Source organism: Pygocentrus nattereri, chromosome 23, assembly GCF_015220715.1.
Source record: "Pygocentrus nattereri isolate fPygNat1 chromosome 23, fPygNat1.pri, whole genome shotgun sequence".
NCBI lineage: Eukaryota > Metazoa > Chordata > Actinopteri > Characiformes > Serrasalmidae > Pygocentrus > Pygocentrus nattereri.
The window spans coordinates 29,447,614-29,465,211 of NC_051233.1; the positions used below are offsets into that span (position 1 = coordinate 29,447,614).

The window sequence follows — 17,598 nt, forward strand, 5'->3', positions numbered from 1 at the left end:
CAGGAGGGGTTTCAGACTCAGTACCCCCACCAAGTTTCAGTAATTCCATAACTCCATTAACTTAACAGCACAATAAAAAAAATTTGCTAAATTGAACTAAATCTAAAATGTTCAAAAGTTATAGCACATTTTATATTGTGTGTTTTATTTTTTCACAAGGTGTTAAACTCGGAAAGTAAACAGAAATTGGGCACTAAAATGAACAGAAAATGCTATATTTAAATGAGTGGGGTGTTCAAACTTTTGCATGCAATCGTATACAGTAAGTCTTATTTTAAATAAAATTCAGTGGCAATTCTACACAAATTTTAATTTAGTCCACATTTGAATCTGACTACTTTCTAGAACTACATCTGTTTTTCTTTTATTCTGAGAATTCTTTGCATTTTGGTTAATATTAATGCATATAATCCGGAAGTTGGCTACCACACTTGATGCCCAAAGTGGATTAAGCTCATACTTCATAGATGCACTGGAAATTCTACACATTGTACCACTGGAGGTTCAACCAATTGGAAAGCCACATACCTCATCTTGAATTGGGTACGCATTTAGTCTTGGCTTGGAAAGTACAATTTGTGAAATTCTTCTCTAAAGAGAAAGATTTATATAAATACCAGAGGAATTCGTACAGGATTCCTAAGAGAAAGTATTTAAATATCATGTATAATGAATAAATCAGCACTACAGGAATTTGTACAGGTTGTTTCAGTGTCTTAAGAGTATTACTATAGATCTTTTTGTAATGGTTGGTCTTGGCCACTTATTAAATGAGATTACTGGACTGCCCGTGCTGGTCAGCAAGTATGCAAGGCTTTCCTGGGACAATGGGGCCTCATTATTCTGTTAACACCAGGTTTTTAAAATCAATTTTAGCTTTTAAATTGTGCGGTTGATGGATTCTGGTGCAGTGATGGAGGCCGAGGGCTGATGTAATCCTGTCTTTGCCCTCTCAGCAGGATTGTGACAGGTCTGTCTCAGCTTATTGCACTTTCTGTAGGCTTCGGCAGGGTTTTCCTATGAAGAGAGCATTGCAGTCGTTCAGTCTTGAAGAAACAAAGCCGTGCACAAAGTGTCAAAGCTTTGGAGTGTTTAACCCAGTTGAGGCTGTTTAGAATTATGATTTATGGAAAGTGTATCGTGACAATGTATTGCTGTAACAAAAAACAGTTTCTTTTATAATATGTTAAATTCAGAACATTACATCTGTCTGAACCTTAAATCATTTCAGGGATTATGTCTATATACATACAGTCAGATGCAAAAGTTTGAACACCCGTGGTCAAGTGTTACGTGTTTTGCTGATTTTCTACAAGAATATACACCAATCAGGCATAACATTCTGACCACCTCCCTGTTTCTACGCCCATTGTAGATTTTATCAGCTATGTTTACCATACAGGTGCAACTCCAGCAGTCCTGCTGTGTCTGTTCCACTTGTACCAGCACAGCACACACTAACGCACCACCACCATGTCAGTGTTACTACAGCGCTGAGAATGTTCCACCACCCAAATAGTACCTGCGTCAACATGGAACAATCTTATAGCTGCCATTTTTCCTCAAGTTTAACATATCAGGGAAATAAGTGTGCCAAGACTTTTACACAGGCAACGTTTTATGTTTTATCCCCCCCCCCAATATGCTAAATTCAGCAAATAAACAGTGATTGTGCATTCAAATGTGCAGAAGTGTGTGCTCTGTGGAGGACGTGTTCACTTATTATCAAAACCAACTAAACATGTAATTTGACCAGGGGTGCCAAAACTTTTGCATATGACTGTATATATGCGCACTATTTCTTCAGTTTATGTTTACATCCTTATGTTTGTTGAAAACCATTTCACTCATGCCTTCTGGGTTATTTTAGACCTATTCAAATGAAATGCTCATTCAACTTAAGCGTTTTAGTTTCCTCCACATTTGATTGGACTGACAGTTTTAGAACTGGCCGGGTTGCTGAGGGGGGCTGCTAAACAAAGCAAACGTGAGCAGCTCCGACCTCCAGGATGAGATCATGTTACTGTGACAACATTTGAGCAATAAACTTACAGTACTGTAGCTTTGAACCAAATGCGAAACAGAAAGGGTAGTTGAACATACCTCTAGGAGAACTGTGTAGGCCTGTGATTTTATCTGTGTGAATGACATAAAGAGTGATGAGATCGTATTTTACGCGTGAACCAATAGTCTGACTGAGAATGCTGAGGTCAGTTGTTGTAGTGTGGTGGGTTATACTGCTGCCCTCCATCCTAGGGTTTGATTCCCTACCCAGGCAACCATCCCACACTACAACAAGAGTCCTTGAGCTAAACTTTTGATGCATTATTTGCCGACACCTGCAATATGATTAAATTGTAAGCCACTCTGAAGCTGAAGGCAGCTCTTCGCCAGCTTCTTGGCCAAATTTTCCTGTTCCACCTTAAACGGAGGCCGAAATGTAACTGCCGCACCATTTATAGTGGAACTGGAAATGTAGCAACCTAGCTACCGATATATTAGCTACTACTAGCAATTTTTTTAGACTTGTTATGAAGAAAAAGACCATAATACACTGAAATGACATTAAGCCAAGACAATACAACAGTTATCGTCATTTTTAACTGAGAAAATTCTCACATTTGTGGGATTTGGTTGCTTGTGCAGGTTTTTTCTCATAACACTCTGCTTGGAGCCTCTAAGAAAACCTCCGATTGGAGGGCCATGCAGCCCTAACACTTCGCCCTATGCCTCTGTCTCAACAAGAATTGGGACACCCTACCCCTAGACATAAAAACAGGGGGGTAGGGGCTAAGTGTTAGGGGCAAAGGCTGAAATGAGATTAGGCCTAAGACCCCAAGAGAAACTTGACAGTTTACATTATTTCAAACACATCTGTCACCAGAGATAATAGAAGAGATACACCCATAAGACCTCCAAGCTTACTTCATAACCAATGTATGAATGCACATTGTAAATAAAACTGATATTTGATGGAATTATCTGATGAAATTGCTGGAAAATCTGTACATTTCTTGATTGTATTGCTGGATGACATGAATCGTTGGGTGTGAAATATAAGAACATGTTTGGTTATGTCAACTGTGTCTGACTGGCTTGGTGAGGTTGTGTGAGAAACTGAGTAATTGACCCGAGTTGTGTGCTGATTGGCTGCCCATTAGGCAGAGTCAAGGGCTCAACATCCAGGCACTTATCAGAGTAAGAATGTTCTAGAATGGAGGTTTTCAGTCCATGCGATGCAGACAGTTATGGTGTCCATGCTTATCTTCTACCATCACACCGTAGACCACCAAAAATCAGGATTCCATGTGATGGAAGAGATCAGAAGCGTGGATCAGTTAACGGTCTTCAAGGCCTGGGTTAAATACCTTTGTTCTGGTTTAGAACTATGCAAAGCTTCTTGGCTTTAGGTCAATAAGACCACTGCTCTTCTGTTCCTGAGGTGAATGTGCAAGTTATGGCTACATGAAGAAGAATGAAGACATATCAGGTAGATGTTATCCTTGCTGTCTTGTTCACAGTGTCGGTGAGAATTTACATCTGGATTTGAATCTATAAGGAAGAGCTTCAGCCTTCAATTTGCCTCTGAATGATTGTATTTCAGTGTTGAATTGTATGTAAAAAGTTATTACTAATACACACACACACACACACACACACACACATATGATTTCTGCTGGACTGCTGTAGAGATGTATGTATACATGCAAAGCCAAGTTGAGGATTCTGGAAAGTGCCCCACACAAATACAACTGCCTGAAATGCACTGAAGTTTCAGATGTAGCACAGCTTCATTTCAGCAATGCTGTGCTCTCCCTAGGAGCACATCATCAAGTTTGCTAACACTGCTAACCAAGAATCAAACCTAGTAGATGACTATGGGCGCCTCATTGACAGCAAGTATCGTTAGCATCAAGCTAGCAAGCTAACGTTGGCGATCTGAAAAATCCACTTACAAGCTTCAACCGAATGCTGCATTAGCTCATGCTAACATATTAGCCATGTTAGCATCTTTAGGGGAAGTACCTTGTAGCACAGTTAGACTCCTCACCCATCTTGGCTTCTACTGTATCTATATAAACGAATGTAAAACACAAAGTAGTCCGTTTTGTGTTAGACACGGTTTGTTCCCTTCTGTTGCCTTAAGCGAATGTGCAGCCATTCGGTACTGGCTAGTATAGTGTGCTGTCATGCATATGAATTTGATTTGTTATTTACTGTAAACAAACAAACAAACAAACAAACAAACAAACAAACAAACAAAAAGTAAACATTTTGGATACCAAGTTTCTGTGTTGTGTCTTTTGTTGATGCCAACAAACAGATAATATAATACATAAATTCTTTATTTTCATCAGTGTTTATGTTAAAATCTGGTAGAAAAGAAAACTTTCAGCACTTTATTATGAACCACAACGCCGACACATTAAAAAAAATTAATATTTTGAAAAACATTACAAACATGTATAAACAAATACTCCACCCAAAATATGCACAAAGAAATACTCTGCACAGACCAGCTGTTTCGTTTACATTTTGTTAGCTCCTAACTCCTAAGAGCTTTCTGCTCTTCTACAAGGGGGGGATTCACAACAAAAATGAGATCATGCTTGTGTCACACAGTGGTGATCAGCTGTTGATGGAGGCAACTTCCCATGAGTCACTGTAGACACTCTCAGAGGTATTTCTGAAAAGTGAGAAATGGTCAACATGTTCAATATGCCTGATCAGTTTAAATGAGCAAGAAATGACCAGTCTTTCCAGTTTTTAACTGAAGCATATTCATGTAAAACGTAGCGACTTCAGTATTTATAAGTCTGTCTAAACATGTCTCTGCTGTCGGAAGAAAACCTCATTATCTCCATGCGTAATTTTTCAGTTTGATAAAATTTGAAAATGTGTTTCCTTTAACATTGTGTGTAAATTTAATGATGAATGAACCAAGAGAGATTTGGAGAAAAGTCTGGTTCCACTGACTTGCATTAAAAGTAAAGTAGGTTTTTTCCCCTTCTCCTGTGAAGTTACCAATTTGGAGAGACACCATTTCCAAAGGTATTCACTCACTCATCCAAATCATTGAATTCATGTGTTCCAGTCACTTCCATGGCCACAGGTGTATAAAGCCAAGCCCCTAGGCCTGCAGACTGCTTCTACAGACATTAGTGAAAGAATGGGCCGCTCTCAGGAGCTCAGTGAATTCCAGCGTGGTACCGTGATCGGACGCCACCTGTGCAACAAGTCCAGTCGTGAAGTTTCCTCTCCATGTTCCACAGTCAACTCTCAGTGGGATTATAACAAAGTGGAAGTGATTGGGAACGACAGCAAGTCGGCCACAAAGCGGTCGGCCACGTAAAATGACAGCGCGGGGTCAGCGGATGCTGAGGCACATAGTGCGCAGAGGTCACCAACTTTCTGCAGACACAATCACTACAGCCCTCCAAACTTCATGTGGCCTTCAGATCAGTTGAAGAACAGCGTAGAGAACTTCATGGAAAGAGTTTCCATGGCAGAGCAACTGCATCCAAGCCTTACATCACCAAGCGCAATGCAAAGCGTTGAATGCAGTGGTGTAAAGCGCCGCCACTGGACTCTAGAGCAGTGGAGACGTGTTCTCTGGAGTGACCAATCACGCTTCTCCATCTGGCAATCCGATGGACGAGTCTGGGTTTGGCAGCTGCCAGGAAAACGGTACTTGTCTGACTGCATTGGGCCAAGTGTAAAGTTTGGTGGAGGGGGGATTATGGTGTGGGGTTGTTTTTCAGGAGTTGGGCTCGGCCCCTTAGTTCCAGTGAAAGGAACTCTTAAAGCTTCAGCACCAAAAGATTTTGGACAATTTCATGCTCCCAACTTTGTGGGAACAGTTTGGGGACGGCCCCTTCCTGTTCCATCACTGCACACCAGTGCACAAAGCAAGGTCCACTCACAATGTGCATTGGAAGAATGGTCGAAAATTCCCATAAACACACTCCTAAACCTTGTGGAAAGCCTTCCCAAAACAGTTGAAGCTGTTATAGCTGCAAAGGGTGGGCCGACATCATATTAAACCTTATGGATTAAGAATGGGATGTCACTATTTCATGCATGTGAAGGCAGATGACCAAATACTTTTGGCAATAGTGTAGGAGGTTGTGTTTCCGACAACAGCGACACGATCATTATAAATAAACAAACAAACAAACAAATAAATAAATAAAAACAAACCTCCATTACTGTATAAATCCAGTCGAGTAGCTGCCTGATGTCAGTGTAAACTCCAGGTTTTCCTGTATGGGCACAGCCTGCCCCCCAGCTCACCATGCCCACCAACTGCCATCGAGATGACAGGTAGACCAGCGGACCCCCACTATCCCCCTACATACAGAGAAAGGAATAAAAATAATAAGCAATCACAAAAAGCTAGCTAGGAAATGTTTTGTACATATCCTCATAGCCCTTCATAAGGAAGGACCAAAGGATCATTTTAAACAAACAAGCACCTAAACACAGTACAGTCATTTGGTCACTCCAGATCAAATGCATGCAAGTAAGAGACCAGTGGTTCCTGACCCAGTCTGGGGCCCTTGGCTAGTGAGAGTACAAAAGTGCAGCAGGATTTTTTTTAAGTATAAGAGGTTGGGCTCAGGGGCCCTGCATCAAGAAGGCCCCATTGCTACCATCTATACAGAGCTCCAGAAATCACCAGATCCACCCCATGTTATACTTCAAACACCCTGCAACTTTCTCAGGATAAGACCATCTGACAAAGGCATAAAAGTAGGTTCAACAAGAAGCTGTGTCAAATTTAACTCTTCTTACCTGGCAGGAATCCACTCCACCTTGGAGGTAGCCAGCGCATAGCATTCTGGGAGTGATAGCAGAGCCGTAGACAGATTTATTTGAACACACGGACTGGTCAATCAGAGGTACCGTGGCTTTCTCTAGCACAGATGACAACTGACCTGAGAGCATGACGGGGGTGAAATTTAAAAAAGTCAAAGACCATTAAAGCTCAAGAGCGAGACAATAGTGTTAAATGGGAACTCCACCAATTTAGCAAAATTACTTAGATCATTGAATGGTTAATATGTTTTAAAAAAATAAATAAATAATTGAGTCGTTCGGTGTGAAAAGCGAATTCTAGAGAAATTTACAGAGTCGGTCACCATTATAAGTACTAGGAACCAGACGTCCGAAGCATTTAAAGGGTCTAAAAAGCTAAATCCCGTTATGTTAGAACACAAAACAGTTCTGAATGCGTTGCCCGATACCTGAGGCAGTGTTACATTTTAGGTCAAAATTTTATATTTTTGTATAAAATAAATTTATAAAATATCTCCATGATTAGTTCTGTGTTACCTGTCAAAACCACATTGTCAACTGAGGTCAATGATCGTCAGCTGACATGCTTTTGTAGTTACTAGCCTGTAGATGCAGCCGATCAACACGGCCAACACTGGCGTTGTATCTGATTCAGTTCCCCCTCAAATTCACGTTCTCTTTGACAAATCAGATCCTCGGTGTCCGAATTCACTGAACAGACAACAACGCCAAGCAATACTGGAACTACAGAAAGTGAACAGATTCAAAAAAGGTTTGTATGGCTGCTGTTTTCACCCAATCGGCGACGAGCGCTGCAAAGAGCATTTCAGCATTTCACGTTTGCCGAAGGGAAGAACCCAGGAGAACAGAAGTCGACGTTATGAACAAACTCCTACTACATAGCTCTCCGTTTGGGGTGTTCACGTGTAGGGGTGGGCTGTCCCAATTTTTGTTGAGACAGAGGGGTAGGGTGAAGTGTTTGGGCTACATGGCTTTTTAGAGTCACAGTCCAAACACGAGTGCTACGATGGAAAAATAGAAAAGCCAGCAAGAGGGCTGAACAAGAGGCCAAAGAAACCCACAAATGTTCATTTTCTGCATTAAAAATGATGCTACACCGTTTTATCTTCATTTAATATCATTTAAATGTATTATGATCTTTTTCTGCATAACAAGCATAAAAAAATTGCTAATAATTCATTATTATAGTCATGTCTCAGTGGCTATCTGAATTTCCCGTTCCACCTTAAATAATCCAGCAGATTATTTAAAAAATAATTGCAAAATAATTGCCCCGCTCTTTGAAGACCCTAAATGTAACCAAAGACCAGCAGTGAGGTGCTGAACTTCTCCTCTGCTGTCGCTGCAGATGGGCAGGATCACCTACAGAGCAGTACTAGTAGCTGTTAATGAATATTTGAGGGTCCCATTTCATAGAGAAGGTTTTCAACCACTACCTATTTCGACCTACTCACCATTCTCCTTCAGCACACCCCACCCAGTCACCACAAGCTCCTCCCCTGCCTTGATTGGTAGCTGGTGTGGAGGTAGACAGACTGGGTGAATGGAGTCTGGAGATGGAAACAGGAACTTTGTGAGAAGACTGGAGTCAAAAACCATCAGACTTCTCAGATGAAGAACGTCCTTGAGGACCATCCAGCCAGTTATCATTTGTTCCAATTCTCCTCCCAGTACCTTTAGATACCTTTAGTGTAATCAATGGTATTGAGACGACCGATTACCTACTCAGGTAGGATGGGAGCTGGAATTAAAACAATGGACCGACTTGACGGACAAGGTCATGAACATCTTCACTCTAGCACGAATGAATGGATGACTTGTCTGAAGCACCTCCAAGCGTCACGGCCCAAGCCAGTCGGAGCATGGCGATGTCGTAGTCGTAATGTACATGGTTGTACTCTTCATGAAGGATGATGGTTTCCAAGGATACGCCTCCTGATGATGTCAGGTAGGTGTGGCCTAGGACTACACGCCATGCACTGATTTCCCGTGTCCGTCTGAAAGAAGGGGAAAAAAAAAAAGTAGAAAAAAAAAAAAGTGACAGACTGACAGACACGCCTTCTAGAATCAGCAGGAGTTTAAATTCTTGATTTCACAACGATTTGATAATTCTTTAGGAAATATTTCAATGCAGCTGAAAATTTCTATTGAAGTCAGTTCAAGTTCTTTTTAGTTTGTTGCCTTGTAATAATGTAAATATCAAATGATTGTGCCCAATGGAGAAACTTGATTAGTTGTTCTTGCTCACTCAATTCCCACCCTATCATTTCTGTCATCACCTCTGTCTGGTTTCTTATGTTTACATTTACAGGATTTGGCTGACGCTCTTATCCAGAGCAACTTACAATTTGATCTTTTTTTTTTTTTTACACAGGTAGGCCAAGGTGGTGTTCGGAGTCTTGCCCAAGGACTCTTATTGGTATAGTGTAGGGTGTTTTACCCAGGTGGGGATTGAAACACAGTCAGACATTCAAATAACACTCTCTATATTAATTAAGCAGAACTTTATCCCGTTAGCTTGGCCTGATTAGCTGCTACCTTTAGGCCAAAACAATGGGTGGTCAGCCCCACAGTTTAAACAAAACCCATGTATTAATACTTTGGGTGGTCCAAGCGAGCAGTAAAACTATGTTAACTTTAGCAGTTGACTGTTCCCAGTGTCTTTATAAAATGTGGAACATAGTAGGGATGTCCAAACTTATGAGACAGTACTTGGTGCATCTTTGCACATCTATGAGCACAAACGTGTGTACAGACTCACCCAGTAAAGCAGTGAGCAGCGCTGATGACCCATCGTGTGGAGATCAGTGCTCCGCCACACACGTGGTATCCGTCCCGCTGCACGCTGACCTGCCACGGCCACAACTCTGCTACTGTGTCCACTCCGCCTACAATACGACTCAAGCCAGCCACCTCTCCGCAGTCTGAACATGCACACATACGTTTTATTAGCACTTTTATTTATACTCAGCTTATTTATTTATTTTTAAGAACACACTTAAAAACAGAAAAAAAGATGCTTCTCATGGCTTCAAACCTGACCTTAGCTAAATAACGACTCCTTACATTTAACTGTCAGTTTAGAATAACAAGCACACTTGCTCCATATTAAACAAATAAGCAAAAATTGTTGCAGGGGCAGTACCTTAATAAGTACGTTACTTAATATCAAGTAAAAACAGCTGTTAGAGTTATTGGTTATTGGTGAGAACCCTCAAAAACAACTGAATATAATTTACATTTTACATTTACAGCATTTGGCAGACGCTTACAAGAGCGACTTACAATACACAGGTAGGCCAAGGTGGTGTTAGGAGTATTGCCCAAGGACTCTTATTGGTATAGTGTAGGGTGCTTGCCCTGGTGGGGGAGTGAACCCCAGGCAGAGGTGTTAACCACTACACTAAACCAACCATCTATTTTCTGTCCATATTTGTGTCCACTTTTTACCTCATTTACACCTTCCGTTCTTTTTAGGAGACTCCCTTTGTTTTTTCAAAAGAAACCTGTAGAGATATTTTTCCAAACCTCCAAAGTTCAGTCTTAGAAGTTGGTTGCATTTCCTTCTGCTCATGATCACAGTGATCTCAGTTGCAAATTGAATCCATAAAAAGTTTACAGTCCATAAAATCTTACTCAGACGTCCACTTTGTGTTTTAGCATAAATGTTTCAGTTTCAGAAACTCCCATTTTTTCCCCACTTATTTTCCTTTGACTTTCTCCTTTCTTGTGCAGTGGGTTATCTTGTATCCAATCTCTTCATTCAAATCTCCTGAAAATTTAAAGAACTTTGACCGCTGTTCAAACTGCATTAAACGAACAAAGCGTGGTCTCAGACTTTTGCACAGCACAGTGTATTGTGCTGGTTACCCAACTAATGTAGCTAATGATCATGGTAAGCTAATGGGCTTGCTTAGTTATCCCAAACTGCCAGGCACTGGATCTTCTTTCTCCAAGACAAACATTCACTTATCCAAAGTAACAGTTTTGTGTTTCATGCATGTCTTTGTCCAGTCTGGAAATTGAAAAATGACCGCTCATTTACCTGAACAAGAGAGTGAGATTACTGAGCCGGACGAACACTGATCTCTGAAAGAACAAATTTTGAAAGAAAGAGCGTGACCACATTTTGAACATGCGTATGCAGTGAAGGATCAGGCACGTTAATGTATTTGTACACACTTGTATTACCTCACATCGAGTACGTTCTGAATGGTGGTACTTGCTTCTTGAGTTTCAGTACTGATAACGGCAAAAGTCGTCCCTATGACAGGCTGTAGACTCTTCACAGGCAGTTGAACACTCCGTGGGCTGCTACAAGAGAGCACACATCACAACACTGCCAAAATAGTACCTACTCTATGAGGGTCCATGAGAGTCCTGACCACTGAAGAACAGGGTAACAAAGTATCAGAGAAACAGATGGACTACAGTCTGTAACTGTAGAGCTACAAAGTGCAGCTATACAGTAAGTGGAGCTGATAAATTGGACAATGAGCGTAGAAATGAGGAACTGGTCATAACGTTATGCCTGATGAGTGCATTTGTCACCTATAAACTTGGATTAAAAAGTGTGGACAACATTTCACAGCTTCTGTTTTTAGCTATGCTAGGCTTTTCTCCAAGTTTGTAGACAACAGCGTGTCACAGTGTCAGAAACCACATAAGCTAGTGTTTCAGTGAACTGGTGCGCCAAGTTTCCATTACCTGTTAGCTACAGCGTAAAACTGAGGAAGCAAGCATGTCTTTGGCTGATTAACTTTATTTGGGATATAAGGAAAATTCCGTAAACATGACGAAGAATTCTCTCTAATGAACGTCTTTGGCCCAGAAGGTCCCCAGTTTGACACGCCTGCTCTGAGGGCATAACACTCCCGCTCAGAAGATGGATGGTGATGTTGCATTGTGTAGCCAAGTGTGCTGGATGGACACAATATTCAGCACACATGGGTGCATGTGTGTGCACTTACTGTGTGTAGCCCAGCTGCTGGCATGCTGCCCGGGTGTACTGGCTTCTCCAGTTGTCCGCGCACACAGTTCTCCACTTGTGGTCATCAAAAACCTGCAAGATTAAACTCTCACCCACCAATCGCACTACAGACAGACAGGCAGACAGGCACATGTTGGATAGTGTAGTGGTGAGGCACAACATTTTGGTTTTATATTTATATAAAAAGAAAAAAAGTTTACAATCTACAATCTTAAAAAAGAAAGATGTTTTTTCAAGGGTTCTTTAGTAACAATGGTTTTATATAGAACCATAAATACCCTATAAACCCTTTAACAATGCAAAGAACTATATAAGCATGCAAACCGTCCTTTAGACTGCATGTGTTTACAGTTCTACCTAACATAGAGGGTTCTTCTATTGTTACAATGTCAAGCTTGTAAGAATAGAAGACCCATTTTTGGCGCTATATAAATGTTCTACCAAGAACCCTATACAACACATTGTCCCATCGATCTGAAGAACCTTTTCACCATGCAAAGAACCATTTAAGCACGCAAGTGGTTCTATATGGAACCTTGGGGCCTCATTCTCCATTATGTTCCTATGTCTTTTTCTTAATTTTATTCTTGAGAAACGTCCTAGGAAAACGTGAGACTACGACGTGTTCCTAAACCACAGAACTGTTCTCACCTTTGTGCTCTTGGATGTGTGTAGATTCTGTTAGGAGATAGAACATGTGAAACCTGCACAAGCTGGTTTTAAGAAGTTTCTTCTTAAGAACAGTTGATGAATGAGGCCCATTGTGTTTTACTAAAGAACCCTTGAAGAACCATCTTTTTAAAGGACACATTATCAACACTGCCTTAGCAGGTTTTAATTGGGAAACGATGCTGATCTTGTGGACTGCCTGTATATGGAGCTAAAAGCAACCAAATCCCCACGTGTCGTGTACATAACAGTTATAAGCAGTCTGGCTCAGCACGTTCAGCATTCAAGCTAGAAAACATGAACATGCTGCCATTCGTGACCATAAAAACGAGGCCGGGAGCAATTACTGTCAAAATATTGGTCAGAAGAAAAAAAAAAAAAAAAAAAAAAAATCTCACACTTTAATATTTTTCCCCTGATTGTTTAGGCTTAGACAGGGAAATGAAAAGCTGGGTACAGTTCTAAGTTTGTATGTGCACAACCTGGTTGGTTGTTTTTTTTTTGTGTGTACACACCTGGATAGGGAGCGTTAATGCTCAGGTTGGACACACAGGTGAGCTCATCCTCTGCATCAGCACAATCAGCCTCCCCATCACATGCTTTATGTGCAGGAACAAAGCTCAGAGACCCAGAACAGAAATAAAACCTCGTGCTTATCAGCCTGATTACTGAGAGAGAGCGAGAGCGAGAGACACGAGAGAGAGCGAGAGCGAGAAACACGTCAACATTTCCCACAAATATACAGACATATTGAAACAGTCAGTCAAGACTTGGAGTCTGAAGTTTGCATTGCACTGCAGCTATGAGGCAAATGTAGCCAGCAAGTAATGGAAGCTTATGTACAATCGATCATCAATGTGTCTCATTCACTTCCTGTTTTTCCTTAATTCTGCTCTCGGGAAACGTCCTAAAGATGTCTACATCAGAGTCATGACCCGTTTTTAAACCGCAGGATTGATGACACCTTTGTGCTGTTGAGTGTGTGTAGATTCTGCTCTTACTTAAGAACAACCCCCAAATAATAAAAGCGTTGAGCATCAGAATCTTGGTGAAAACGTGGGTTTTAAGAAGAAACTTAAGAACGGTTAGTGAACGAGACCCATTGTGCTGACTGCGTGTCGAAGACGTCATATCTTGCCTCAAGTTATGCGGAGTTCCTAATAGGTCTCAAGTAGACTTGCTTACATGGACAGGCATACAGACATCAGTGTGAGTAATGCACACTCACTTCACTTTGTGCTAGTAAAAGGTTGGACCCCCTTTTGCCCTCAGAACTGTCTTAATTCTTCGTGGCAGACTTTCAACAAGGTGTTGGAAATGTTCCTCAGAGATTCTGGTTGGTGATTTGAGTTCCTGTTGCCTTTCCATCATCTGGAACCAGTCTGCCCATTCTCCTCTGACCTCTCACATCAACAAGGCATTTTCGTCCACACAACTGACCGCTCACTGGATATCTCCTCTTTTTCGGACCGTTCTCTGTAAACCCTAGAGATGGTTGTGTGTGAAAATCCCGGTAGATCAGCAGTTTCTGAAATACTCAGACCAGTCCGTCTGGCACCAACAACCACGCCACGTTCAAAGTCCCTTAAATCCCCTTTCTTCCCCGTTGTGAAAGTTGTCTTGACCACCTGTCAATGCATTTAGGCATGTAGTTGTGGCCAGCTAATAAATTGGCTGTTGAGTGTAAGTCAACAGAACCAGACTTTTTTCCTCCCTCCAAGTCATTTTGGGTCAACTCATCAGGAAATTTACACACAATGTAAAGGGTAACATGTCTTTTCAAATTGCGTCAAAAGATGGAGATATGAGGTTTCATTCTGACAACAGCGATGTATGAAATTCTTCAGGAATTCTTGATACACAATATAGATTTTTTTTCTAGGCTTGAGAAGTTCAAATAGATCCCAAAAAAGCCCCAGTAGTGCCACTTTAAAAAAAAAAAACAAAAAAAAAAAACACTACCATCAAAAAGTGAATACAATGGCTTTTATACTCAGCCTTCCATATACTGCACTAAATCCAGTTAAACAGGACAAATTAAGCCTCTAAATGAAACAAAAGTTGCATTTTTCAATACTAACTATATCCACAATGATCAGAAAAGCACATCATGATGCAATTCATCACAATAATGCTCAAGATCATCATATTGCCCACCCCTGTGCAGTCTGGACAATGCATCCATTAAGCTTCCAGCACTTAGAACCTACATTAGCATTGTAGCTACTTAGCATAGCATTGTAGCTCCAGCGCAAAACCGAAGAAGCAAACATCAGACACAAAACATGAGGCAACAGAGTAAATTTGAAGTTTTATGCTTTTCTTTAAAGCAGTGACATCTCACACTAACTGCTGGGTGACTCTTATTACAGCTCACACGCTGCTTAGCATTAGCCGTTAGCATGCTTACTGTAGTAGAGACCCACTGCTAGTAATGATAGTGTTAGCAGCACACAGCACACAGTGACCAGAGCCAGCCTCCGCCTCTCCCTCCTCTCCGTCTGTAACTTCGGCAGCCTCCTCGAGTTCAGGGGCATGGCTGCTCTGCCTCGGCCTGGGGAGGGAGGTCAAACTGGTCAAGGCTGTGAAGTTCAGAAGGTCAAATCTGTAATAGTGTCCATACAAGGAGGGCAAGTCTAATGAGCTCTGGCCTCACGTTTAACTCTGGACCAACTAGATTGTTAAAAACATCAGTGAACATCAATTGTCTAATTTACTGATATTCAATGTTCAAAAATTGATGCACTGATACATTTGTGTCTTAGTATGTACTACATGGTGTCTCAGCCCTGGTCCTGGAGGCCCAGTACTTTAGTGTCTTCTCTGCTCCCAGCACACTTGATCCAACCAATCAGCTCATTGACAGCCCATCATTGAGTTAAAGTGGCTGAGTTTAAGGCAGGAAAAGCCGATCATCAGAAGAGAAACACTGCACTAGAGCACACTCACCTTCTGTAGCTGAGCCTGTGTGTCAGTCAGTTGAGAACATTGGAATCACAGATTGAACCTGGATCTATCTTCCTGACCTGAACGTCGTTCCTGACCAATGAGCAGACACAGATGGCCTATGACATCACCCTCCCCAGCTGAGCTGAATGAGTTCTGATTGCTCGAGGTGGTTTAAACACAAGCCTCAGGTTCTGTGTTCTGTGGTTGGAGTAAAGCAGTGATGTAAGTGTAAGTGAAGTAAACTGGGTTTCTCTGCCTTTTGTGGTCCAGTTGTGAAGATTTGGGTAGTTTTAAAGGAAAAAGTGAGAGAACTGTTGTTTGGGTAACGGAAAATGTTTTACTCAGAGTTTTTCTTAGACTGTTGAGGCTAGTTTTTTGCTTTCTCTATGCCGGTTTCAGTACTAGAGGCCTACCAGAACATGCTTGCATTGGTTTCTTTACTTATCTGTCACCCAAATGGTCCATGAAATAAGCCGCTGGTGTTAGCTACAGATTCATATTTATTTCTCTACGAGGATAGAGATGAAATGATGAATGTGAGTGTTCTTTTGAAAACATGCTTGATTCATTCATCAATAACCGGTGGTAGGCAGTAATGAAGTAAATGTAATTAGTTTCTGTACTTTAGTATTTTTGGTGTATCTGTACTGAAGTTTTTCCGTTCTGGGCGACTTTTTCCTTTCACTCCTACATTTCAGAGTCTAATATCTGACTTTTTCCTCCTACATTTTACGAAATCTGTCGTTCCTTTTGGTTTCTGTGTGTATAAAAACGTAACATGTCAAAACGAAAGAAGCGCAAAGCCAGAGCACCAATCAGGGCCCAGCGGTCACTTTGTTTAGAGCTGGTTTTGACCTGTTGGTCATACCGACCCAGTGCAGCACGCGGTTCAACGTCAGCGCAGCAGCGTAAAACTTTGGGAGAGTCTGTTCAACATAAATGATGAACTAACCTAACTTTGTGTAAATAGAGCTCAATATAGAAATATGTCCACATATGCAGTCGAGACTGACGCGGCTTTTTTCTGAATTTCTACAAACACCATTTCATTTTATAGTAAATGAGTTTGGGCTGGTTTATGTTTATGAACAGACGCCTACAGATCAACATAGTAAAGGAGCTCATCTGTGATCCTGAGTTTAAAGCCAGTTTTTATTCAACTTAAACTTGGAACTAAGTTGTAAATAAATCTGAAACTGAAACTTTGCTTGTTTGTAAAAAGTGATTTCAGAGCCACTCGGTTCTCCCTGATGGAAACTGTTTACCTTCAGTGTTTTGTGCTTCTGATCATTTTAATAGACGTCAGCGTCACTAATTAATGACGTTCTATTAAAAGACTGGTTTACCAAGAGAGACGCTGGAGGACTTTCACCTGAAATGAGTTCATGAAGCCAGTCTGGTTATAAAAATGATAACAGGACATCAGAGCCAGAATTACTCTTTTAGTACTTTTACTTTTGATACCTGGGTGGGCAGTCGTGGGCTGGAGGTTAGGGAACTGGCCCTGTGACTGGAAGGTTGCCAGTTCGATCCGACAGTCTGTGACTGAGGTGTCCTTGAGCAAGACACCCAACCCCCAATTGCTCCCCAGTGCCGTGATAGGGCTGCTCACTGCCCCTGTGTGTGTGTGTGTGTGTGTGTGTGTGTGTGTGTGTGTGTGTGTGTGTGTGTGTGTGTGTGTATATATATTCACTAGTGTGTTTGGTGTTTTCACTTCACAGATGGGTTAAATGCATAGGTGGAATTTCCCTGTTTAGTGGGATTTAAAAAGTATCACTTAAGTACATTTTGGAGGCAAATACTTTTACTCAATTGGAGGTCTAAAGGGAGGAACTTCTACTTTTACTGGAGTAATATTTTACCTTGAGTATCTCTACTTTAACTTAAGTACGTTGTTTATGTCCTTTGTCCAGCACTGTCAATAGGAGATGCAGTATTTGTTTAAGGCTTTCCTCCTGAGGTGTAGTTTCATGTTTGCTGACTTTATATTAAAAGGCAAAAGAAATCTCAGAACTGCAATCAGCTAAATGTCTAATACCTATCTGCATGTCGACACTAGAGATACTACTGCAAATACATTGGCCCTTCAATTTTGTTCACTTTTCCAGTTCTAGATCTTTTAAGCCTGGCCCACACTCGCTTGTATTGCAACCAGGTTGTGGTCCACTGGG

General features: G+C 41.3%; 1 protein-coding gene across 3 annotated transcripts; it reads right to left on the reverse strand.

Moving 5' to 3' along the window:
* Positions 1-4,328: 4,328 nt before the first annotated feature.
* Positions 4,329-15,564, reverse strand: tmprss4b (transmembrane serine protease 4b). Of its 3 annotated transcripts, none has more exons than XM_017713863.2 (12): positions 15,428-15,564; positions 14,889-15,060; positions 12,994-13,146; positions 11,790-11,913; positions 11,011-11,133; positions 10,865-10,908; positions 9,581-9,743; positions 8,650-8,816; positions 8,274-8,369; positions 6,796-6,938; positions 6,202-6,351; positions 4,329-4,687 (listed from the first exon to the last, which is right to left on the reverse strand). In XM_017713863.2, the coding sequence occupies exons 2-12, from the start codon at positions 15,013-15,015 to the stop codon at positions 4,676-4,678; spliced, it is 1,302 nt and encodes a 433-aa protein (XP_017569352.1). In that variant the 5' UTR covers positions 15,016-15,060; positions 15,428-15,564; the 3' UTR covers positions 4,329-4,675. The 3 variants fall into 3 exon arrangements, with proteins under 3 accessions (XP_017569352.1, XP_017569353.1, XP_017569351.1); XM_017713864.2 differs by having other exon boundaries at positions 11,011-11,130; positions 14,889-15,032; positions 15,428-15,558; XM_017713862.2 differs by having other exon boundaries at positions 14,889-15,032; positions 15,428-15,556.
* Positions 15,565-17,598: the final 2,034 nt, after the last annotated feature.